This window comes from Calidris pugnax, unplaced genomic scaffold, assembly GCF_001431845.1.
Source record: "Calidris pugnax isolate Ruff unplaced genomic scaffold, ASM143184v1 scaffold189, whole genome shotgun sequence".
Lineage (NCBI taxonomy): Eukaryota > Metazoa > Chordata > Aves > Charadriiformes > Scolopacidae > Calidris > Calidris pugnax.
The window spans coordinates 706,568-732,680 of NW_015091069.1; the positions used below are offsets into that span (position 1 = coordinate 706,568).

General features: G+C 41.7%; 1 protein-coding gene across 1 annotated transcript in view; it reads left to right on the forward strand.

The window, feature by feature from the left end:
- The first annotated feature begins 361 nt into the window (after positions 1–361).
- Positions 362–26,113, forward strand: part of ITPR2 (inositol 1,4,5-trisphosphate receptor, type 2) — a 254,914-nt gene continuing 229,162 nt past the window's right edge. The window contains exons 1-8 of the mRNA XM_014957035.1: positions 362–427; positions 11,638–11,753; positions 12,956–13,042; positions 13,728–13,886; positions 20,594–20,692; positions 21,252–21,335; positions 22,381–22,527; positions 23,818–23,913. Coding sequence (XP_014812521.1) covers positions 11,661–11,753; positions 12,956–13,042; positions 13,728–13,886; positions 20,594–20,692; positions 21,252–21,335; positions 22,381–22,527; positions 23,818–23,913 — 765 coding nt within the window. The 5' untranslated portion in view covers positions 362–427; positions 11,638–11,660. The remainder of the gene's footprint in view (positions 428–11,637; positions 11,754–12,955; positions 13,043–13,727; positions 13,887–20,593; positions 20,693–21,251; positions 21,336–22,380; positions 22,528–23,817; positions 23,914–26,113) is intronic.

Below are 26,113 nucleotides of genomic sequence, written 5' to 3' on the forward strand. Positions count from 1 at the left end.
CATGTAACATCAATGTACATGGTGTAACTAAAGGGACTTCAACAGGATTTAAATGAAGTGGGATCTGAGCGGATCTGAGCATAGGCCATAATTTAGTTCTATAGAAGAAATCCTCTTACTTGAAGGAAAATGGAGAGGTTTTTTTTTTTCTTCTTACTTCAAGGAAAATAGAGAGTTTTCTTTTTTTTTTTTTGTTATGCTTAGTCACTGAATAATAGTTTATAAGGTATTTTTTAAATTAAATTGGAGAAATATATATGCTTCTGTATCTATGGTGTGACAGGTGTGGGTCTGCATTTATATACACTGATGTCAAATGCATGTTTTGGTAAGTGTGATGACATTTCTTTTTCTAGGTTAGTGGATGACCGCTGTGTGGTTCAGCCAGAGGCAGGTGACCTTGCTAATCCTCCAAAGAAGTTCAGAGGTCAGTAACTGGGGATATATATATATTTTTTAATGACTGATTGATGCATGTTCTAACTCTTTGGGCACTCTGCCTTACCAGACATGTAACTTCCCAGGTGCCTTCATGGTTTGTAAACATGTTGCCAAAGTTTCAAACTGGGACATGAATGACAAATTTTTGAGAACTAAATACCAAATCAGCAAAGGTATGAGGTGTAGGTGGAAATGGTGGGGAAAGGGACAAGTTTTCTTGTAGTCCAAGAGCTGGTTGCTGTGTTCTGTACACCAAATGCTGATCCCCCACTGTGTGACCAACTCATTGCTCCTGCTCTTACTGTAAATGGGAAACAAGCTTGTAAGGTTCAAAACTACTTGAGCTGCTGGGTTGCATATTTTTTTACAAGTTAACACAATATTTTAAGGACCACCCCCAAATATTTTGTCAGCTTTTTGTTTTGCTTTTGCTTAAAACCATTCCTGATTTTTCTCAACTTTCTTAGGCATGACCTTATAGATTTGGGCAATTCTGCTGTTTTGCTTATTGGAAAAAATAGCAATGCACTGACAACATGCACTTTCTACTTCTTGAATGTTAAGAAGTACTGCTGTGGTATCAGAAGTTCTGTGTGTTTATATGCAGGGAAGAAAATAAAACCTTTCAGTCTTGTCTGTACTTGATGTAAGCCATTGACTCTAGCTGTGCCAAAGTAGATCCTTACTAGCCAGACCTCTTTTGGCTTAAATGGGCTTGGATTCACACCTGTTATGAGATGAAGGCAGTCACGGCTTGCCTGGGTTAGAGGAAGGGAAACACGTTTGATGGCTGCTTTCATCTACCTCAGGGGGCTGCACTGATGTTCTTAACCTTATTATTTTATTTTTGGTGTTAGCAAATACGTACTGTGGTACTTATGTGCTATTATTGCAAAAAAGTTGTGTTTAAAACATTGGGAGATTGAACTTCTGCTTTCCTAGAGTATTCAAGAATTTTTTCCATTATATATTCATATATATATATATATATTTGGAACATAAAGGGTTCCACTTGAATATGAGGAAGAACTTTTTCATGGTGAGGGTGACAGAGCCCTGGAACAGGCTGCCCAGGGAGGGTGTGGAGTCCCCTTCTTTGGAGATTTTCAAGACCCACCTGGATGCAGTCCTGGGTAACATGCTCTGACAAGCTCTAGGCAATCCTGCTTCAGCAGGGGAGTTGGACTAGATGATCTCTATGGTCCCTTCCAACTCCAAAAATTCAGTGAAATTCAGTGAAACATCAGCAGTTGGTTCCAGTTCCGACTGTGAGCATTCAGCACATCAGCAGATTTTGGAAACTGAGAAAGTGAGGATGTATACTTAGAAACTAGTAGTAATAAGTTTCGTAACTTGCATGATGTCACGGAATAACTTTATAGCAGAGATGGGGATAGCATCTAGTTTTCGAGCGTGTCTTTCAGGCTACCTAACTGTCAATTCATCCGCTTGTTGCCTGCAAATACATATTTAATTAACAGCTTCCAGGTTTCAAAAATTTTCAAGAGGGGATTCTTTGCACAGTATTTCTGTCACTTCATCGCCCTGATATGCTTCCCAAAGTAGAACATATCCCGGTTTCTAGATGAGACAGGGGTCACTGGAAAAGATTTGCATGTAATAGTATAATTGCAGAATATATCCAAATGCCTACAATCAAGGAGCTGAACAGAGGTTAAAAAGACAATCTTCATTTTTTCATTGTCTAACATTTGAGGGCTTGATTTTATAACTTCAGTACAGTTAGAGCTCTGTTATTGCAGTTCTGTGATGTACTTTCCTATCTTGAAAAGGCAAAGAAGGAGAAAGTCGATAGTGTTCTGCGTTGAGTTGAAAAAAAATTAAATTTCAACAGTATCAAGAAGGTCTGGGCATTTTGATCCAGGGTGCAAGGTCTTTGAACTCCCAGCACTCATGGCATGCCATTAGTGGTGGCAGTAGTACATGGCATGTAGATCAGATGTCAGAAGAGGATGAGACACAGACAAGCTGTACAGCTGTTTTCTGCTGCTGGGGTAATGCAAGGACTGTACTCCTGAGTTACACCCCAGCTTCTGCAGGGGAATGTCTTCTCTTAGTTGTAGACAGTTCTGGCTCTGTTCCCTCTTGCAGCCTCGGTCAGTTGCTTGCATAACACATCCCTGTATCTCTAGTTGCTTCTGCTTTCTCTTCCCCACAGCATCTAACCATTCCTCTAACTCAGATCATCCACTTCTTGGGCATTCCCTCTTCTCCCTTTCCCTCCCTGCCCCAAAACTGGTTGCCAGCTTCTTCCCTCCTCCTCACTGCTGCCTCTGTGCTCCCTTTGGCTCCAGCAGCCTCTCTGTCTGGTTGAGGGTGCACCCATATCTGACTTAATTTTGAAGTGGCTTGCTTTGCTATGGCTAGCGTTGTGGTAGCATGCAAATGTGGATGAACTGCAACACCTGTAGGAGAAGCTAAATTAGTGAAAAAGTGAGTTTTGTCACCTTAACTGGTGCAACCCACCGTGCTATAACATCACGGCTATATTGTTAGGGGCCACACATGTAGTAGCATTTTCATACTGCTTCAAGTATGTGTAATCAAGTGGCACACAAGAGAATGGCTGCAGCAAAGATAAAGCCATTGTTTGGTTGTTTTTTCCTTCATTTTACAAGTCAAATTGTGACAAAGTGTAGGAAGACAGAGGTTTTGCTGAGAACACAGCAGGAACTTGCTGTCTAATTGGGATTTAGTGCCTGGTACCACAGAGGTGTCTGTATTACAAGAACAACCCAAAGTACACCTCTGCCATGCTTTACTAAATTTCTTAGCTCTGCTTAAGAGCGCTGAGGCAAAAGAGTTGCTAAATGTTGTTCTTAAAACCAAGAAAGTAAACAAACCCCATAATTTCCCCCCAAAGAATCTTCTGGGAAATAGCATTCAATTACAGCGGCAAAGTTAATAAAACAAACAAAACCTGCCTTAAGTAGGTTCTTGACATAAAAAGAAGATTTAGGCATGAATGATTAATTGAATGATTAGGCATAAGCAACTAAAAATAGCATTTAGCAGCAGGAAGAGTAGGGCCTCTTTAAAAATAGGAACTGCAGTCTGTCTAGTTTATGATGTTTTTGTCACTGGTGTCTGAACTGGTGTTGATTTGCGGTTAGAGCACAACCTGGGAGTCAAAGAAGTATGAGAAAGGCATGTTTCTAACAAGATGTTTAGATTCCAAAGACTGACTCTGAAAATTAACATCAGAGGACTATGTTTGCTCTTTTTTGCTAATATTTTATCAACCCTTTCCCCAACAGGAAGAAAAAAATAAAATAGAAGAAGATTGTGTTTTCTAACTACTTGTATCGCTCATACAGAGTTCACTCAGAGATGAAATTTAGGTACTGAGCTGTTGGCCTCAACTGAGCCTACGTAGAGAAGTGTCTCAAAATAGCACTTTCATTTTTGTTATGAGTTTACTTTCTTGTTTTTGAGTGGGTGGTAGCTATTCTAGGTGTTTCAGAACATCCTACAAAACAGAGTCTTGTCAAGCTGGGGAAAGCTGTGGTTGCTTTCATTCTGCCTCCATACAAAGAGGCTGTGGTCCAGATTTCCCCTTCAGCCACACTGAAATGAACCTGGGGTGGCTCTGTGTTCATCACTGTGCATATCCAGATTTGCATCAGTGCAAAGAAGGGCAGAATTTGGTCGTACACGTGTTTCCTGAAGTCTCTTGAAAAAAAAAAAAAAAGGTGTTTACCGTTTTGCAGTTGAATTTTAGGGACTGATCAAGCCAAGTGCTTCTTGTCCTAATTCTAACTGAAGCTAGAGAGAGCTGAAGTGCTTAATGTCATGATAGAAATGCTTACCCTGCTGCAGGGCCAGGTTCACAGTCATTAGGAAGAGCAATGTGTGCCAGAAGTCCTGTACCTCTGAAGAAAAGACACATCATGAGCAACAGAACTCTTAAGTTTCTTTAGACTGTGACCTTAAACACACTGCAGCTTGATTCTGTTATCTCCAGTGGGAAACACTTTCAGCTTCCAAGGTGTAAAACACCACAGATAAGACCTGCTTCTTGATCAAATTCAGCAACTCTGAAAAGGGAGCAAGTCTTTTTTCTCTTTTAAATGTAAAGTGACCCAAGTTCTTAAACTGATTTAAACTTCCCTACGTTTTATACCCTGCATCTGCAATGAAAGTGGTATTTGAGTTCCTAGATACCCTCCTCTGGCATTTCCCTCAACTTTTAGTCTAACCCTTTTCTGACATTGTTCTTTCCTCTTCTCTCTCTTCCATTATGTTCCTCTGTGCTCACTCCTTTTGTCCTCCTGCCCTTTCCTCTGCCATTTTCCTGTTTACTTTCCCTCTCCTACATTGTTTTGGCTGGTTCTTGTGTTTTCTTCTTGTTTCTCTCAGTTCCATGATTGCTTTCATTTTCTTCTCAGACTCCTGATCACATTTCTGTTGCTGTCCTTAGGACTCTTCATTGCCCCACACCTTGCTCCCTTGTATTCCTCCCTTTCCATTCTTACTTCAGCTCTTTTTTACCTTTCTGTATTTTTTTCAAAACACATAGATTTGTACACACTGTGATTTAATAGCCCTGTCACTTCCACTTAACCCAACAGGCTGGCAAATGGGTAAGCGAAGTCATGTAGTAATTCCTCTAGTCCTGCAAATCATGGATATCTTTTGTGATGGACAAGATTTGATTTCTAGCACTTAAAAAAAAAAGGGGGGGGAGGAGAGAAAGTATCTGACAAATATTGTTCTAGGCCATCTTTATCCAGCATCAAGAAACATTTAAAAGGCATAATATGAGTTATTTTCCTTTTCAGACTTCCTGAGTGTAGTTGCTTTTTGCTCAGAGGATGTGCTGTGTGTGGTTCTTCCACCCACTGTTGCCTTTTGAAGCCTGGCATCATAGAATCATAGAATCATAGAATGGTTTGGGTTGGAAGGGACCTCAAAGATCATTGAGTTCCAACCCCCCTGCCCTGGGCAGGGACACCTCCCACCAGAGCAGGTTGCTCCAAGCCCCATCCAGCCTGGCCTTGAACCCCTCCAGGGATGGGGCAGCCACAGCTTCCCTGGGAAACCTGTCACAGTGCCTCAATACCCTCATAGTAAAAAATTTCTTCCTGATATCTAATCTGAATCTTTTTTCTTCCAATTTAAAACCGTTTCCCCTTGTCCTATCATTACACCTCCTGGCAAAGAGTCCCTGCCCCTTCGCAGGCTCAGGCAGATGGTCCCTTTGGTGCCGAGTGCCTCCTCAGTGGATCATCTCCCAATCTCCCACACTCTGGGTGGGGGCTGCTGCTTTCTATCTTTGGATTGTTCTTATTAATAAATGTCTCCTCTCCTCCTCCCCCCCCCCAAAAAAAAAAAAAAAGAGTGATTGATACGTGTCTCAGCACTGATAATTTGTTGTATTTCCTCACTTTCTAATAAGCCAAGGTGTAGTGTAGGAGGTTAAGCCTGTAGCATGACCAGGGAGAGCTGCTTTTTTTTCCATTTTGTAAATAAAACTTGAAGTGATTTTTATTGTTGTAAAAATGGGGGGGAGGGGAGGGGGGCTGTGGTGGGCAATGTTACTCATTTCCTCCATCTTCACTTTGTGCACAAGTAATTGACACCTTGCCAAGAAGATATTGTGGGTGTGAGAAAATTGATGAAACTGCAGAAGTTGAACGCATAGAAGTTTAGTAAGTGAAACTGGCTGATACTTTAAAGCTATTTGCTTTAAAGCTACTTGTTTACCTTTGATAGTGCCTACTAATTAGAGTCCTCAGGAAGAGAAGCATTTATGTAAAACTCCGTAAAGTAGTGAGTTAGGAAATAGGTCTATCTGAGAATGTCTGGAGAAGTTAGAAGAGATGGTCTGGCTCATGAGTTGGTTGCTAAACTGACCTCCAGGAGGGCTGAGCTTTTGATCTAATGTGTGTGCTGGAAAGTTGCTTTATAATCTTATGCCTCAGTTTCTCTTCTTTCCTGTTGATTTAAACTGCAGCTTCTGTAAGACAGGCACTATTTTTTTCACCCCCGATGTTTAGGACCACAAAGCTTGAATTTCTGTAGCATACTATTGTTATTCTAATGAAAGTAAGTAGAAAAAAAGAAAAAAAAATGAGATTACCTATTTTTAATATATCTGGAATCTTAAAAAAAAAAAGGTAAAAGCTTCTCTGGCAACAAGGAATGTATATTTTCTTCAATTTATAGACTAAAAATACTCAATTGAAATAATGCTGATTTAAAAAAAGTTCTTGGTAGTTCAACTCCTAAAGCACTAGACTGGAAGTCAGAAGAGCTGTGCTGTGCAGTATGGCTACAGATGGAGCTGGGTGGTGGCTGAGGTTTTTTAGCATCTGCTAGACATTTCCTTTTCTTTGAGAGCTATCATTAGGAAAAAAATTCCCCACCTTTGGGAGGCAGGCCCACGCAGTAGTGACTGTGCATTCGTGTACATCTTGCATTTCTCTACAGTGTGGTAGCACTGTGCTTTACGACTCCGCACGAGGATGGGAAGCGGTGTGTTTACTGAAGTAGCAGGATGTGTGGGGAATAACTGAGAAATGAAGACTGGTCCTATAAAAAGAAGGTATTGTTACTTCAGAGAGATAAGCGTTTCGTTAAGTCTTCTGAGAAGGCACGTTATTATGGATTACAGTAAATAATAGTGGACTTTTTGTTTGATGAGCCAAAATCCCAGTACTCAAAGGAAAATCTCCCACAACATACAGCATGATTTAACAGTACACACCATGTTGTAATGAGGGTATGTCGGAGGGGTTCAACCTTCTCAATGTGGAGGATATTGTAAAAGTTACCTGGATTTATGTACTCTAGGTTGTATGGTATAGTTCTCATTGTAAATGAGATGTAAATATTCCCCTAAATGAAAGTAAACACCTTTGCAAGGTGGCGGGGTTCATTTAGGTAAAGATTTGTAATGCTTTCTTGTAGGAACAGCAACTCAGGGCCGTGATCAGGGAACAAAATGGTGAGGACTTCGGGTCAGTGCCAAGGAAAGTCCTACCACCGGCGGTGTTTTTGTATGAACAAGTTTTGCTGCCTAGAATAGGAGAGGAAGATCAACTGCTATGACAGGAAGAGGCGCTGCAATGAAAAGCTCGGTGTAATGGTGGCCAGTATAGGAGAAGGCCGCGTGGAGAAGGCCGTTGCAGGACTAAAAGCATTGCAGCTTAGTTTGTGTCTTGAGAGCCAGCGCTGTGGCAAAGCAGTGGCTCTGGAGGCACAGGCAGTGGGAGGAATGTGTGTGGCACGGTCTTTCTCTACTGGTTTTGGCAGCACGAACATCAGATAGCTGTGGTTCGCTGGGCCTGATTGTAGTTGGGAGCGCCGTCTGTTGTGTTTTAAACAATGACAGTTCATTTTTACTTAGGAAAGGCACGACCAGTCTTCACACTAGATTTCCCTTCCCTCTCTTGTTGTATTACAAGAGGAGTTCCTGCTGTAACACGGTTTCAGTAATTTCCCACAGACCGTGAAGAGATGGGTATGTTGGAGGGTATGTGGAGAATGTATCTCAGAGGAGCTAAATCTCCTCCTTTTCCTGCCTGTGTGAAAAGGTAATTCCATTGGATTGACAGTGTAGAAATGAGAATAGGATCTGCCTTGCTATCTAGCATCTTCTACAGAGAGGTTGTGAGTTTAATACTTGAATTTCCACTCATAAGAAAACTTTTCATCACATGTATGACAGACAGGGACTTCCCATGTGTGCTGTTGTGGATTGGAGAGCTGCAGCAAGTCCTAGGTAGTTAGCCACTGCAGATGTTAAACTTGCTCTGGGAATTAGATAATGAGTAGGACAGCACTGTAAAATAGAAACTGCTGCAGACCTGTCTCAGTGGTTAAAAACCCCGATCATGACTTTGGGATGGTTCCCTGTAGCTTCACCTGCTGACATTTCTGGGACAGTAATGGGTGAGTGATGAGATTACACTGTATTTAAAACTTATATGCAAGATTGGTAAATTCAACAGGGTCTCTTACACATTGATCCAGTGTGTAACTGGAATGTGTACTTTGTGTTGATACTGCAGTTGCTATTTCATGTTGCAGTACCTTTGATATCTGAAATGAGTGACTATACAGTGCCGTTAGAAAGGGCCTCTCTTCAGAGAAGGCAGCAGGAGAGCTGAGGGAAGAGAGGACTGTTTTCAAGTTATTCACAGAATCACAGAATGATATGGGGTTGGAAGGGACCTCTGGAGGGCATCTATTCCAACACCCCTGCCAGAGGAGGTCCACTTAAAGCAAGTTGCACAGGAACGTGTCCAGGCGGTTTTTGAATGTCTCCAGAGATGGAGGCTCCACCACCTCCCTGGGCAGCCTGTTGCAATGCTCTGCCACCCTCAAAGTAAAGAAGTTCCTCCTCGTGTTTAGATGGAACTTCCTATGTTCAAATTTGTGCCCGTTACCTCTTATTCTATCCCTGGGCAGATGGGACAGAGGAAATGGCCTCAAGTTGCATCAGGGGAGGTTCAAATTGGATATTAGGAAAAATTTCTTCACTGAAAGGGTTATTAAGCCTTGAAACGGGCTGCCCAGGGAGGTGGTTGAGGTACCATCCCTGGAGGTGTTCAAAAGATGGGTTGACACAGAGCTTAGTGGCATCGTTTAGTGATGATTTTTTTTTTTTTACCAGAGTTAGGTTGGTGGTTGGACTCAATGATCTTAAAGGTCCCTTCCAACCTAGACAATTCTATGATTCTGTTCTATCGGAGTGATTGAAGTCTGCCATGAGAACCAAGGCCTGTGATTGTGAGGCTGCTTTCAGCTTTCTGTAGGAGGCCTCATCAGCTTCCCCATCCCAATCAGGTGGCCTGCAATGAGCACCCACAACAGTGTCCCTCATATTGGCCTGCCTCTTAATCCTTACACACAAGCTCTCAAGTCTCTCTTTATCCACCCCCAGGGAGAGCTTGATACCTTCCAGTTGCTTTCTCACATAAAGATCAACTCCACTACGTTGCCTTGCTAACCTGGCTTTCCTAAATAGAACATAGCCACCATGACAGCGTTCCAGTCATGTGAGCCATCCCACCATGTCTCTGTAATTGCAATGAGATGATGATGTTGAGTGTGTAGTTTTCACCCTTGAGGGGTGGTAGGCCTTCTGGCTCTCAAAAATACCAGCCCGCTGCCTCATTTGCCTTGAGCTACTACACCAAGGCACTTCTCTAGCAAGCCCAGTTACATCCCCTCTCTGTTCTGTGTGATATGTGCACCATTAATTTTGTTGAGCATTGTGGTACATAAGCACTTTGTGTTGCTCACATGGAGCTAGCATGTTTGTTCTCCTCTTTTTTGCTATATTTTTGTGAGGAGCTCTGTCTGTGCCACACTCCATGCAATGTGGTGTTCCAGTGATGTTGCAGGGTCTCTTCTTTGTGGGAATTGCATGATGACCAGCAGAGAAGTGACGTTGCTGATTCTGGCCAAAGTGGGCTGTCAGCGCCTGCAAGATGTGCTTGTGGGGTCAGAAGAGGAACTTTTTTATTCTTAATCCAGCTCTGGGGCAAAACCACTTCCAAGTAGGATACATTGCTCCTACTACCTGGCTCTAGCTTGTGCCTCAGTTGGGTGGCTGGGAACTGGGTAGGAGTAGTTGCTTCCCTCCCACCTCTACCTTCCTGAGACCCTGACATGGAACAAGGAGGATATTCTTCAGAGGTAATTCTCCTCTGGTGGTGCATCAGAGAGTGCTTGGTCATCTGTGGCAATTAAGTATGGGGGACAGACCTTCCTTTGACATCTGCAAATCACAACCCACGTTGGGGAGGAGTTTCACACTATCATACACGTGCAGTCATGTATGTTCTTACTAGTCTCACAGCAAAACTCTGATTGCTAATGAATACTTTCCTGTCCCTTCATCTTGCCAGTTGATACACACGGGGTGTGAAAGGACAATTACCAACATTTGCTAAGTAAGACATCCTTCAAGCCTAGCTTTTAGAGCAACTGATGATTGGAACCATGCAAGACTAGGTATCGTTTAGCACTCTAAAAGCCGTTGGATTTGGATGAATCATGAGCCTCTATTTCCAGTCCATAGGACTGTCACTGGCCCAAATAAACCCACAAAGTTTTGAGTCAGGGAATTTCACAAAATTTAGTTTATTGGCAATTAACTTTCAACTATTGATTCGAGTATTGGGAAATAAAGATAAACAATTGAACAAGCACTCCTTGGCTTCCCTCCAGACGTTCTCCCCTTTCCTGGTCTCCAGCCCCCTCTCTGTGTGTAGGAGAGGTGATGGGGGTTAGTACATTGTGACTCACTTTCCTTTGCTGCTTCTCCTTGCATACTTGGTGGCTTTCTCCTTGGCTGCAGTCCCCTCAGGGTGTGCCTCCTTCTTTGTCCTCCTTGGCTCAGCCACCCTGCTTGAGTGATTCCTCTTGAGTGGCCTTCCCTCTTTTCTTGCCTGTTTTTCACTTAGTCTGTTGGACGCTGGTGGTTGTTAGGTTTGTGTCACTTTGTTAGTTTTTTTACTGTTAGGTAATTTTTAATTTTTTTTTTTTTTTTACTGTTAGGGAATTTTTAATCACTCTTAGGAAGGTGCACATAGATCCAAATACCATGTTAACCTCCTTCATGGCTTGCAGCTGAATGCCCGTGCGGTGCTTCATTTCAGTAGTGCCAGAAGGGGTTTTTTTACTGTTAGGTAATTTTTAAATTTTTTTTTTTTCACTGTTAGGGAATTTTTAATCACTCTTAGGAAGGTGCACATAGATCCAAATACCATGTTAACCTCCTTCATGGCTTGCAGCTGAATGCCCGTGCGGTGCTTCATTTCAGTAGTGCCAGAAGGAGCAGTGCAGCCAGATGTATGGTGTACCCAAAACAGGACTGTTTTTTCAAGGTTTTGCCTTACAACAGCACACCTCTCATGTCGTGCAGCAGCGAAGAGCACTAATAAAGCAGCAGGCAATGTTGCCTATGAAAGGCTCATAGCCTGGGACTCTAACAGAGGTTGCATGGGGTGGACATGTGTGGGACGTTCAAGGCTTTAGGTTCAACTCAGATGTTCTGCCACCCTGTTTGTGGTACCATTGCCATCAAGCTGTTTTTGGTCACTATGTTTAAACATGGGTATCTAGGCATTTCTGGAAAAAGAAAAAAACCCAAAGCATACTTACAAATGAAGGAAGTGTCTTTCAACATTACTTATGAGTATTTCTTTCAATTTTCTACAGACTGCCTTTTCAAGGTGTGTCCTATGAACCGATATTCAGCCCAGAAGCAGTACTGGAAAGCCAAACAAGCCAAACAGGGAAACCATACAGAAGCAGCACTGCTGAAGAAACTTCAAGTAAGAAACATCTGTATTTGTAATCTTATCTCGATCTGCAGGCTGTAGAATTACAATAGAATGAGAAAGAATAATAACAAGCGCCTTGGGAACCGCCGTGATGGGTATTATTATGCCACCATCACAACTCTGTATTCTCCTTAGCTCCCCTACCTCCTGACTGGCATTTATTGCCCCTGCCCTGGTTTTTATCTTACTTTGGCTTGGGGGTTGTGCCTTTGCTATAATCCAAATACTGCTTTCAGATGTTTTATAAAGTGAAAATGGACTTGTTAAAATCAGGAGTGGGCCCTGATTTAAATCATGCTATTATTTTAGAAGTCCTTTCCAGGAGTTAGGCAGAGGGGTGAATAAAGAGGTGTTTTCAGTGCTTTAGTCTGGAAATTCTTCAGAATTGCAGTTGTCTTTGCTTTTTAGTCTAGGTGATTCTTCTCTGAACCATTGGGCAGGTTCTGTTTTGCATCGAATACAGTGTGGATGCAGCAACTCCTCTATCTCTGAAGAAAAGCTGGCCTGATGTCATAATTGAAGGCATAAGGCTAAGTGAAAGCAAGCCCACGTCAAACCTGGTTGACAGTTTCACGTGCAGTGGAGAGGTTGCCGGTGTTTCTGGTTAAAAACAGTAAGGAAGGCACATGGTGTGTGGCTAGAGCTAGCTACAGAGCAGGTAGAGCTAAGAGCTAGGAATCCGTTCTCTGGGGCTGTGTTTGATCCTGACTGTTGTGCTTAGCCTTGATTTTGCAATGTGTGACTTGCTAGTTTTATTTTGTTATATCTAAAGTCAATGTATTTTTGCGCAATTGAAAACCCAACAAGAAAAAGGAATGGTGACAGGGAGAAGAAGCTAGTCTTAGGACGTTCTTTTTCCTCCTTCAGGATGAATAAAGCACCTGGAATTACTTTTTGTGGTTGAATTTTTTTTTTAAAAATAGCATGCATCTCAGGTATGATCTTTAAACTGTGAATGAGTGTCTATTCTGGGTAATAAAAACCCAGAATCATTACACAGGGTGAAGGTGATAATAGTGCAGAAAATCATGCTGTGGCAGTACTTGGGTGCTAATATTTTCAGTGCAGCACTGCTTGTAGTTTGAAGGAAGTGTTTTAAATGTGATACCATTTCCTTTTTACGCTATTTGTTCCAGTAGCTGAATACAGGCACTGATGTTGTAGAGTTTAAAGAAATAATCATTCTCTTGCAGCATGCAGCAGAACTGGAACAAAAGCAGAACGAAAGCGAGAACAGAAAGCTGTTGGGTGAAATTGTGAAATATAGCAATGTCATACAGGTAAACCTCTTGAAATACATCTGCCCTCTCTCAGAACTGGAAAGGAAACAGTTGTTTCATTTCAAGGTTATGGTGAAAATCAAACTAACCACTGTAATCTGGATTGTCAAGGGTCAGGTAAACAGAATTTGGTGAAGTTTATAATATTGTGTTTTTCTGTCTGTTTTAAAGCCTACCAGAAGTGCTGCATATTTGTGTTTAAATAATGTGTCAAAATATAAATTTTATGTGTAATGTGTAACTTCTGTTGCTGCAGTTTAGTATTTGAATGTAAATATGTCTTTTATTTTCAAGATTTATTTCAAAATGATATTTTATAGGTGCTGTGCGGCACCTTTTAAATCACTGAAGTTGTTTGTACTTCATGACATATAAATTAGACAGAAGTTATGTTCTTAAGTGCAGTGCAACTTTTCTGTAATGAATGAAATTCCTGAAGGTAACACTATTAATGGACCCTTGCCCTACCTGCTGTAAAATTAATCTTTGACATGTTTCTCTCAGTCTGAGATATACCAAGTCTTCTTTAGCTGCAGTATAGTTTAATAACTCTCTTCTAGTTTTATTTTGTCTTTATGTATGTTATGAAAAATCACTACAGTGTGAAAGCCAGTGTCTTCTCTTTGACTGAAGGGAGAAAAAGCAAAAGTTATACTAATTTTTTTAAATTATCATTTGTTCACAGCTACTGCACATAAAAAGCAACAAGTACCTCACAGTCAATAAGAGATTACCAGCTCTGCTGGAGAAGAATGCTATGCGGGTGTCCCTGGATGCTGCAGGGAATGAGGGATCCTGGTTTTACATCCAGCCCTTCTGGAAACTGAGGAGTGAAGGTGACAATGTAAGTGGAAATACTGAATGTGCAAGAGGGAGAAAGCAGGAAGTTTCCAGAAAACACATGATTTCTTTGCTACTGGCATAAATCATAGTGGATGAAGTTCAGAAAAAAAAAAAAGCAGCAACCCAACAAAAAATTAACAGTGCTCGGTATTATTAGCTTTTATTGGTAATGAAAAAGTGTTTCCAAATTATATGGTCTGAAATGTTGATGCATTCATAGAATCATAGAATGGTCAGAGTTGGAAGGGACCTTAAAGATTGTCTAGTTCTAACCCCCCTGCCCTGGGCAGGAACTCCTCCATCAGACCAGGTTGCTCAAAGCCCCATCCAGCCTGGCCTTGAACCCCTCCAGGGATGGGGCAGCCACAGCTTCTCTGGGCAACCTGTTCCAACGTCTCACCACCCTCAGGGTAAACAATTTCTTCCTAATATCTAATTTAAATCCTGTCCTCTTTTCAGTTTAAAAGCATTACTCCTCATCCTATCACTGCACTCCCTGGTGTGCAGTGTCCTCCCCATCGCTCCTGTAATCTCCCTGTAGGTACTGGAAGGCTGCTGTAGGGTCTCCCTGGAGCTTCCTCTTTTCCAGGCTGAACAATCCCAACTCTCTCAGTCTGTCTTCATAGGAGAGGTGCTCCAGCCCTCTGATCGTCTTCATGGCCCTCCTCTGGACTCACTCCAAGAGGTCCATGTCCTTATGATGGAGCCCCCAGAGCTGGACACAGTTCTCCAGGTGGCATCTCAGGAGAGTGGAGTAGAGGGGCAGAACCACCTCCCTCGACCTTCTGACCGTGCTTTTTTTTGATGCAGCCCTGGATACAGTTATTTTTCTGGCTGTGAGTGCATGCTGCCAGCTCACATTGAGCTTCTTGTCAACCAGCATGCCCAAGGTCCTCCTCAGGGCTGTTCTCAGTCCATTTTCTGCCCAGCCTGTGTCTGCTTGGGATCGCCCCGAACCATGTGCAGGAACTTGCGCCCATCTGAGCTTCTGCTGACCTGTGTTGGGGCATCTTTGCTAAGTCCACCTGTTGAGTGCAGATTCTGGGCAACAATTTTTTCAAGAGGTCAGCAGACAATGTCTCTAGGAAATATTTAGGTTTCTTTACATCTGTATCCTGCCACAACATGAGAGTTGAGTCTATGATTGGAATTGGGTTGGGTAGTCTGGGGAGTCTTTCCTGAGTAGGATTCAGTAGGAGTCTTACGTATTGGTAAGAGGAAGAATATTTATGAGAGCTCTTTCTGCAAATCTGAGAGTTTTGCCATGAGGTCAAAACTTGATTCTTCATTCAGTCAGCTATGGCTTGGTTAAGTGCCCACTGTGGAAAAGTCAGATCTGCCTCTGGGAAGTCCACATGATGAACTTGTATGGTTTTATATTGTAGACCTGGCTGGGAATGTTTGGCCACTCTTCCCTGTGAAGTAATTGATGAAAGAGCCCTCACAGGATTGCAGACAGGAATGCCTGTTTTCTTGTGTTTTCTCTCATTAAATTTGTGGTTACCCAACTCTTGTGATGTTGTACAAGATGAGTGTGGTTGCTTGGCAATCTGTTGTGGGGAGGGGAAGGACTGCATTCCCAGCTCCTGGTCAGAAGCCCCTAGAGTCACAGTCTTTCCTTGCTCCATGCAGTGATCAGAGGGGTATGTGAAAAGCTTCCCTTTTCCTCAAGCCTGTTCCAGGGGAAAGCAGCAATCACGAGTAGTCCTCTGGGGCACTACTGTCTGTCCTTTCTGCTGGGGAAGTGTTGTGGATCAAACATTAAGCTCTTATTCCTTTCCCTCTTCGGAAATGGGAAAAAAAAAAAAATATCACTTCTTGCTTTAAAGTTTTGGCTTAATTCCTTAGAATGGCATCACTTCAGCATCATCTGAATTTCTCATGCCCTCTTGCCTGGCAAATAAGTGTGTGTCATTCTCTCTGGAGCAAGGACCTGGGGTTCCCAGACTGTGATCTGCAAAACCATCGTGAGCCCTTACAGCTGAGAGCAGCAGAGAATGATCTTAAGCCATATAACTCATCCTCAGTACTGTAGAGTTTTTGATTCAGTTTTACACTGTTGTGGGTACGTACAAGTTTGGAAGCAGTTTTGTTGGTCTGAAAAGTTTGGAGATCATTGCAGTGATTGCTGTAACATCCCACTTTGCAGACATCTCCTGTTTTGTTCTCTGTGGGGCTGTATTTGACAGGTTATAAGGGCTGTGTGGGGAAACTGTCAGGTGTAGTCCTAACTTAATGGCCTCCTTTGGAACCTACCTGCTGCTCATTTTTGGTCACCAGGTGTTGCCTTTCAGAGCTGGGAGCAGACCATTATATTTTACAGAGTGAATTTTCAAGACCCATTTTTTTTCCCCCTCCTTTCTACCAGGCCCAAACAGATCTGATAATTTTCTTTGCAAACTTCCAGTGCTAAACATTAGTCCTTTGGTAGCTTTCTTGTAACTGCTGTGCTGCATTTCCACCTCTTCAACAATTACAGCAACTAGGTGGCTGTTGTGAGGTGGCCAAATGATGGGGGAAATCCCTCATTTGTGTCTCACAGGCGGAGAAAGGCTCCAGCCTCATACTCATTCCTCTCCTCTCAGTTACTCCCAGATATGTGCCCATTAAAAGGCTAGTTTCTGGGAGAGTCATTTACAAAGCACCTAATACCATGTAAGCTGGGGCCATTTTACCACTAGGTTAGATTTTAAAGGTTCCCCCCCCCCACTTCTTCTGACCTCTCAGTGCATGGACTTAGCTTGGTTTGTCAGACCCTTATTCTGTTTGGAAACTTTGGGGGTTTTATTTATTTTTGGTTTCTGTGCCATAAGTAAATTCCCTAAGAAACGCATTTTAGGAAATGTGTAGAACAGTAGACACGAGTATTGAGTTACTGCTTGGATGACTGTGTGAGATAACCCAAACAATGTTGATCCAAATGTGCCATTTATCTTAAAAGAAAAGAAGGTGGTTTAGTCTGGGGAAGCTGTGATACAGGAAGTCATGTGTGTGATTTTTCTGATAAGCCATCACAGTTGTTTAGTCTTGTGAAATATTTTTAAAATTATTTTTCTGAAGGAGGGTTAGCTTAGCTTCATTAACCACTGATTAGTTATGCAAGTCAGTGAAAGTAATGAAAAAACATGGCTGAAAATTTACAGTAATTAGCATAACTGCAATATTTTATGCAGACTTTTATTAGGCATATAACCAGCTCTTCTTCAATGGAAGAGGTGACTGATTAAGGCTAGAGTTGGTTCCAGTTCAAATGAATAGCAAAAGGTACACTGATAGCAGGGTTAGCTCTGTGTGGATTGCATTGTCAGTTGTCTGCTGTTTTGGTGGTTTGAAGCTTGATCTTGCAGCACGCTGAGAGACGTGGTCTCGGACTTGGGGAATGCCCAGCCATCTTTGGGCACGTTCTGTTAATCCTCCCCACCTTAGAAATTTACCAGCAGTTCCACTGGCAGATGTGGTTATAACATAAAAGCAGTAGAGATGCAGAGCCTTCCATGTGCCCGGTAAGCTACTTGGATTGTTAGTCCAAACTGAAATAACTTCTGAAAGTGAACTGAAATCCATCTTCAGAGCAAATACAACCTTTTGTAACTGCCAGTCTTTGTGATATACCACATCTCTACTAGAGTACTTGCTCCTGCTTCTTGAGTGTGGTATAGATGGTAGCTGTGAGGTGGCCTTACTGAGTTTACGTGAATGATGGAATTGCTCTTAGTGATGTCAGCACTTGTCCCCCACCCAGAAGACAAAACACAGTCAGCTTTGACTGTGGCTCTTCCCACTCTCAATGCATCTTCTTCACCAAGACATGGGCAAGTAGGGTTGCATGAATTTGTTGTGTGGGTGTCTATTTTTGTCAGTCAGGTTGACGGTTGGACAAGATGATCTTTAAGGTCCCTTCCAACCTAGAAGATTCTGTGATTCTGTGATTTAGAAATTACCTTGTACTGGAGGAACTCCATTACATCCAAGACTGAAGGACCTTGTAGGTTTATCTGGAATTCAAAAGCTGAATTCTCATCAGCTTCACAATGAATTTAATCATTCTTTGGAAATTTCTTGTCTAGACCAGAAAGGGTAAGAGTTTTTTCAAAGGAATCGGGAATGAAATCCTCTAAAGCCATCAGTCTAATGCAACTTCAACAAATTCACGTTTATATGTAAGGAGGAAGTCCCAGAGACCTATCAAACTATTACTTCTGGTCTACAGCATACTGTGGCTGGCTGTGCCCAAGGGTAGCTAAGGAAGAGGAGAAAGAGCTGGTGTCAGTGTTAATTTGGCGGAGCAAAACCTTGGGAATACACTGCTCTGTCTTCAATAATCTCCATATAGTACAATTCTGCAGGGAGAAATATTGGCACATGGGCTCAGCCTCCAGTGTTTTGGGCGTGCTGAGGCATTATTTGGAGACAGAAATCAACTAGGTAGGGGACGGGAGGAACTCAGAAGAGCAGACTTGCAGCTTGCCTAAGGTAGCCATGTATAAAAGAACAGGATTCCCTGTTCGCTTTGCTCTTTTGTGCATCACTGGTGAAAGGTTGTAGAAAACAAGTGCTGTGAAATTGCCTTTATCCCTTCCTTACCAACAATTTATGGAGGTTTGAAGCAAGAAGAAAAAGATGAAAGAAGAGAACAAAGGATATCTCGTCTCTTCTGCAGCAGCTGGCAGAGCTGGCCAGTATTGCAGACAGGTTACTGATGTGGACTTGGAGCAGGATAGGAGATTGAGACAGAAACCATGACCCCACATAACTGTTCTTCCTCAGGTGTTTGCCTACAGCAGAATAGCTGTGAACGTCTCCTTTCCTCTGGTTACTTCCGTGGTAGTCACAGGCTTCAAAGATCATAGAATCACAGAATGGTCAGAGTTGGAAGGGACCTTCAAGATCATCTAGTTCCAACCCCCCTGCCCTGGGCAGGGACACCTCCCACCAGACCAGGTTGCTCCAAGCCCCATCCATCCTGACCTTGAACCCCTCCAGGGATGGGGCAGCCACAGCTTCTCTGGGCAACCTGTTCCAGTGTCTCACCACCCTCACAGCAAAGAATTTCTTCCTAAGATCCAATCTAAATCTCACCTCTTCCAATTAAAAACTGTTACCCCTGGTCCTGTCACTGCACTCCCTGACAAAGAGTCCCTCCCCAGCTCTCCTGTAGCTCCCTTCAGATATTGGATACCTTCTCCCCACCCCTCCTTATTTTTCCTTTTTCTTCTTAAATAAAATGCTCAATGATGTGTTGTCTTACTAATTAAATTGTTATAGTCCTGGTGTACTTGCAATAATTTTGAAGTCCTGATTCCACTTTGCAGGATGCAAGCCTGATGGGTTTTTTATTATTGAATTGTCTGGTCATAACTTCTTAAAATGGGCTGTAAGTAATGTCTGTGTGAAGCATGGCATGCAGGAATGTATTGCATAAGAATCTTTAAAGGCATCTTGTCGTTATTTTGGTTCCATTAGTGAACTTTTTCTCATTACTTGGATCAAATAGGATTTCTATGTGTAGTCTGAGCATGATGACACTGCCTTTTGCTACTGTTTGTTTTTGCTGTGTTGGTAAAGAACAGGCAACCTTCTTTTTCACCTCCGTAGTAAGTGGGCCAAATTCACCTGCACTGAAGTTACATGAGGCTGAATTGGGCTCTGCTTTTTCATAGGGAATGTGCTGGTTGGTGCAGAAAATGTTTTTGTTTATATGTGTTCCAAAAGAAAGCATGGCTTGTGCAGCATTTCATATAGCAAAAATCACATGTAGCCACTTACCTTCCTCTGTGTGTGTGCTTAATATTGCTGAAAACAACATAAGGAAATCAGGATCCAGTGCCAACCAATCTATGTGAATTGATTTTTTTTATTATTATTTTTTTTTCCCCCCCCTCCTTGGTATGAATTAAATTCACCGTATGCATGTCTCAAGCACTTTTTAGGTCAAAGATATTTTCATGGTTTTGCCACTTATCTATATAGGTAAAGAATTGCAAGGGCATGGGAATTTGCTTGCAGGGAGTCAGGTAGGAATTCTTCTCGTAGAGAGAAGGTTTCCCAGCTGATGTACCTGTTGCCTGTGCTGGGGTCCAAACACCATTTAGGGAGTAACACTAGAGTGGATGGAGTGTTGGCCTCTCTGAATTTCCAGTGATTTCTGTTCCTTCCCAGACTGCAGTCATACAGCCTAAATTGCTGAACTCCTCAGCCTGTCGTGGTATTTGCCAGAAGATGGTCCATGGTGTCACTGGGGAGTCACTGGGCTAAAGAATTCTTGTCACAGGCAAATTTTTAAGCCTTTTGTGAAATGAGAGACACATTGGTAGGAGAAGGTTGGCTAACAGCCAGGGGGAAAAAGGAATCTTGCTGTCTCACTACAGATGATTTTCTAAGCTTTCTCTGCCTTTTGGCTGGCAGTACCTATGGGATAAAAGAGTAGTTAATGTAACTTTTAGATTAACTGAACTGCTCTTGGAATTCATAGGTTCGTATCTATTTCATAGTCTTGCATTTCTGCTGAACTGGGCAACAGGCTTATTGAGAATAAGTATTTGCAGAGGCACGGGCAAACAGAGCTGATGTGTGAACTGTCTGCAAATAAATTCACGGAGTGCCATTCCTAGAGCATGCATTTGAGTAATTTTCTAAAAAAGGTAACATTACTTCATTTTTTTTGGATAATTACATAGGTCCAAATTGCACTTTATTTCTGACTTCCAGGTTGTTGTGGGAGATAAAGTTGTTCTCATGCCAGTCAATGCAGGGCAGCCTCTACATGCCAGCAACATTGAGCTTCTAGATAACCCAGGATGCAAAGAGGTGAGTTCAGTGGAGGGAGGAGGGATAACTGCTGATCTGAGATTATTATTATACGTTGTTCTTTACTGGTATCCAGAACCCACCATGGGCTAGATGCCAGTATTAAGCATTGGTTCCCACTTGGCCTCAAAAAACCAAGATGAGCCCACCACGGGCTAGATGCCAGTATTAAACATTGGTTCCCACTTGGCCTCAAAAAACCAAGATGAAATATACTTATTCTTGGCACAGTTCTGCCTGGTACTGAAGGCTTCATGAGGTTTGCTTGAGTATCTGAAACTCTCACTGCTGTAAGTCCTCTTCCAACAGCTCTTTAGGTCATATTTGTAAGGCAGTCAACAGAGAGAGTAGCATTTTGCCCACTGAATCTCTTCAGCATCATTACTGTTAACACTTTAGAGCTTCAGGACCCATGTTAGAAATTGTACAAATATGTAACTAAGCCATGTCCCCTGCCACTCTAGATGTGGTGTGTGTGGTCTTTTAGAAGAATAGAGTGTCTCAAAAAGAAGATTACACACCTTAAAACTATCATTGTGTTTTGTTTTTTTTCCCATAGGTAAATGCTGTCAACTGTAACACAAGCTGGAAAATAACTTTGTTCATGAAATTCAGTAGTTATCGAGATGATGTACTGAAAGGAGTAAGTATGTTTTTTTTTAATTCTGAAAAATCATTCCATATTTGACTATAGAGAAATACTACATGGTCAATAAAAGAGGAAATGAGGACTTTATGGAGCTGTGGAGGATCCCTCACCACTGTCCTTCAACAGTCAGGGTATTTTTCCTTTGTGTTATTGTCTTATTGAGTGAAATTGTTGGGATTTTCCTAGCTTCCAGCCTCTTTACCCTCCCAGAGACAACTGAAGATCCATAAAAGATGCAATTCAAACCCAGAATGATGAGGGCTCTGTATAGAATAGCTGTGACACTTCAGTTTATGCCAAGATGCTAAAAGCAGGTATAACAAGCTTACAGAAGGGAATGAGGCATGAAAGATGACAATAGCTGTAATATGATAACATAGCTTTAAATGCTGAGGGTTGCACAGCTTCATGCCTCCAGAACACTCCCTGAGATCATTTACATTTTCATTTTAAAGAAATAATTTTCATTTGTCCTTACTTGTTTCTTGATAAGTCATTGATCTACTGAAAAATAGTTAGTTGATAAAGGCACCATCAGTGAGGAAGAATTTGAAAGGGAAAGTAGTATATCTGTGTAGACCCATTTGGGGACAGTGTTTCAAGCCTTGGGGAGAGGCAGAAGGAAGACAAAATGATGCCAGCAGAAGAAATAGAGAGGGGAGCATTGGCTTTGGTTGCAGAGTAGGAGAGATGAGATAATATGATGCTAGAAAAATATATTCATTTTCCCTAAAGACTAAGAGAGGTCAGAAATGAAAAATCCATTTTGTAAAGTGGTAGAATTGAAAATCACCTTTAGGTTGTACTCTGAAACAGGTTCTCTTTTCACAGAAGTGCAGGACTGAATTATCTCATTGATTTCCAACTCAGTGCTGAGATTGCATGCTCTGCACTTAGTATCTGCTCCAGCAGCAAGAAACTAATAAATGTTTTCTTCACATCAACTGTGTTGACATCACTGGAGCTAGTACATGTATAGAAGATGAATCTCTTGGCTTTGCCTACCACTTAATAATGCTTCTTTTTTGTATTACTTTAGGGAGATGTTGTTAGGCTGTTTCATGCAGAGCAAGAGAAGTTTCTGACCTGTGATGAATATGAGAAGAAACAACATATTTTCCTTCGTACTACATTACGTCAGTCAGCCACTTCTGCAACAAGTTCTAAAGCACTGTGGGAAATAGAGGTATTTTTTTTTTCTTTTTGTAAATATTTTAGGACCTGAAGGCCAAGGTTCAGTAAAAATACTTTACCACAACATGAATCATTCATAGCCTCTTGATATCATTATACACCTCCCTGTTACTATTATTATTTTCTGTAGTGGTTTGTGTAGGATGAGCGCTGAAGACATGCTTTATTGCTCTGTGTGTGTGGAGAGAGGATGTTTACTTACTATATTTACCTGCACTAAAATGATGAAGAGTCAAATTCAGACTTGACATAAACGGTGTGATTTTATCAAAGCGAATTGAATGACACCCATGTATCCTGAGTTTGGAGTGTTTATATTTCACTTCATGTGCAATACAGAAAATTGAAATTCATGACTGACAAAAAATCTCACAAATGTGATCGAGTCTGTTCTTCTGCAACATGTGTTTTAAGTTAGGCTAAATAAAGATTTTGCTGAATAGGGGTGATTTTGAGACGATGACTAGCAGATGTATTTTTGTTTAAGTGATGAATATTGGAAACTGGTATGTCTCAAACCCTTGCTATTGCAGTAATATATCTACTATACCCCAAAGTTCGTGCTGAACAGACTGCATTTAAAACAGAGCTCCTCACTCAGGCAAATGGTTGATTTTTGTCTGATTAAGGACTGTGTGGAATAGAGTATATTGCACTTGTAGTTATTTGAGATTACTCCTTAAGAGAGACAGGCACTGCTAGGTTTGAAGGTAGCAAATCACCGACAGCTCAGTCAAGGTGAAAAATAAATATGCTGGGATGTTTCAAATGATATGGAGATATTTTATCACTTGAACAAAAATTTATCAGACACCCCCAGTGGTGTCAAAAATAGAGCTGGTATATGTAGTGAAACAACATAAGAGGATTTGAGTTTGCTATTATGTAGTGCCTATGTAAGTGTAGAGCAGCCCCACTTATTTTCTTGAGCTCCAGATTCACACCATGTCACTTTAAAACGAAATTTGGCTCATCATGTTTGCAGGGAGTAGATTAATGAAAACATGGAAATAGGAGGAGTATTTCCTGGCACCTGGCAAAAAAAAAAAAAAAAAAAAAAAAAAAAAAAGGATTCTTTTTGGGGCGCCTTGGAAAAAAAAAAAAAAAAAAAAGTAAGCAGTTACTTATGGTGGGCTTAGTGTGAGCACAGAATTCCTCTCTGTGGTAGACTATTTCTGATAATGTAGTTTACATATTTTTATTTGGAATGAGTTGTAAGAAATGTTAGTGATCTAAGTGTGATATTGAGAAGAATGATTAAAATCTTTACTACTTCTTTTAGGTTGTCCATCATGACCCTTGTCGGGGAGGGGCAGGACAGTGGAATAGCTTGTTTAGATTTAAGCATTTGGCAACTGGAAACTACTTAGCTGCAGAGGTAAGAATGTCAATTAAACAAGTGGTTGTGTGCTGCCTAACCAAGTGCTGTATGTGTCCTGCTAATTCAGAAATCCCATAGTAGGTAGGTCCATGATGTAGGTCTCTGAAAAGATCTCACATCAGGTCTGAATGGGGATGTGCACTGCTGTGTTGTGCTGTATTGCTGTATTGAAGGGTTGCAAGGAAAATGTTCTGAACTACAGGACATTAATAAATAGGTGAGTTGAAGTCAAATATAACCTTCATTTCAACTGTGCTGTTGAATCCTGAATGTGCTGCTGGTTGTTGTGGAGGTCAGGATAAACACCGCTGTTAAGTATCCACCATATTTACACTGGAAATCATTGGATTCGTTTATCTCTGTGCTCTTGTTTGTGCTTGATTTTTGGAGTAGTGTTGTGATCAATCAAATAATCTTCTTTGCTGGCTCAGGCAGCCATATATAGATTAAAGCTTTTAGAGTGGAACTGAATGCAAGGTTATCACTGAGCTTGATCAGAGAAGTCTGTGTGCAGGCACTAGAACAGATACTCTAAGCTGCTCAAATTCAGGAGCTGTCATTCCTTTTTTACCCCTGCAGGCTCTAGACTTCTTGAAAAAACGTTTCTATGGCGCTTATTTCCGTGTGTTGACCTCTACCAGCCAGCATTTGGTCCAAGGGATCTCTGTGTTCTGTAGGAACTTGGGGAAGGAGAAACTTGTCATGAGCACTGGTGTCATGACAGTGCACTGGGATTATAGCAGGTTGCAGCGTTTTGATGTTGCACTCTTGTCTTTTGACTGAAAAAAACTAAATGAATAAAGAAAGGTCTGAGGAAATCTTGCACCTCTTGCTGGAAGGGAAGGTCCAGGAGGAGGAGGATCTTGTGACTTGTCTGGTTATTATCTGGTGCTTTATGTTAAAGCAAAATAGTGTTGTTACTGCGCAAAAGAGCAGCTAAGTATCTTTAAAGACCCATAATTGTCTTTAAAAATTCCAGCTCTTGACAAGCTGAAAGAGAGCAGATAATACCAAATTTATGAAATGGGAGAGTTTTGCATTCTTCCCTGGGTTGCAAGAAGTTGTGAACTTTTAAAGTCATATCTAATCCATATTAGAACTGATCTGTGTCCAGCTGAAAGAGAGCAGATAATACCAAATTTATGAAATGGGAGAGTTTTGCATTCTTCCCTGGGTTGCAAGAAGCTGTGAACTTTTAAAGTCATATCTAATCCATATTAGAACTGATCTGTGTCCAAGTTATATCAGTGGAATGAAAAGTGTTTTTTTTCCCCACTGATTTAGTTCAATCTGTGCAGCATTGCCTCTTTGACTTATACTTGCAAGCATGAGTGTGAAAATTTACAACTACAACAGACAGTTGCAAATCGCTGTACGTTAGGGAATCCCTGAAAAAAGACTTTCTTTAACTGGATTGAGTTACGTTTACAGCAGTGCAACTTGTATGCAGACAAGTCCTTGTTATTCACAGGACACTGCTTTCACTTTCTAGCTCCTGTCACAGCTGGCACTGATTTCAGAGTAAGAGTAACCAGGCGCTATCAAACCTTTATTTATTTCTAATTACATCAAAATCAGTGTCTAAACATAAACAGTGGACCACCGGGACAGATACTGGTATTATTTTCCATCTGAGACTGAATGCAATTTGGATCTTTTAATTGGTTTTAGCAGTAGCTCACAGTGTAAGTCAGAAACCTGATAGGCCTGGGTGGCAAAGAGCATCATCCTTTTGAAGTCAGTGGGCCAACGTGCCTTAACTTCTCTGCTCTGTTCTGCTGCCTCCATGCTGCAGCAATGCTTTGCCTTGGCTGAAGCCAAGTGGCTTTATTGTGCAGTTAATACTGGCTAATAATAGCTAATTTTCAAGTGGCAACCGGTACTCCCACCTAAGAGACGATTCCTTTTCCCTCTCTGCTTACAGTGATAGGTGCTCTTAGTAGAAAGATGTTGTTCAGTCTAGCTAGGCTGATGGAGAGTCAGGAGATAAACCTTCAGGTGAAGAGGTGTCACACTGCACTGAATGTCAAACACGAGCTTAGGTGCTTTCATAGAATCATAGAATCATAGAGTTGTCCAGGCCGGAAGGGATCTCCAAAGGTCATCTAGTCCGACCCCCCCGCAGTCAGCAGGGACACCCCCAACTAGACCAGGTTGCCCAGGGCCCCGTCAAGCCTCTCCTTGAATATCTCCAGGG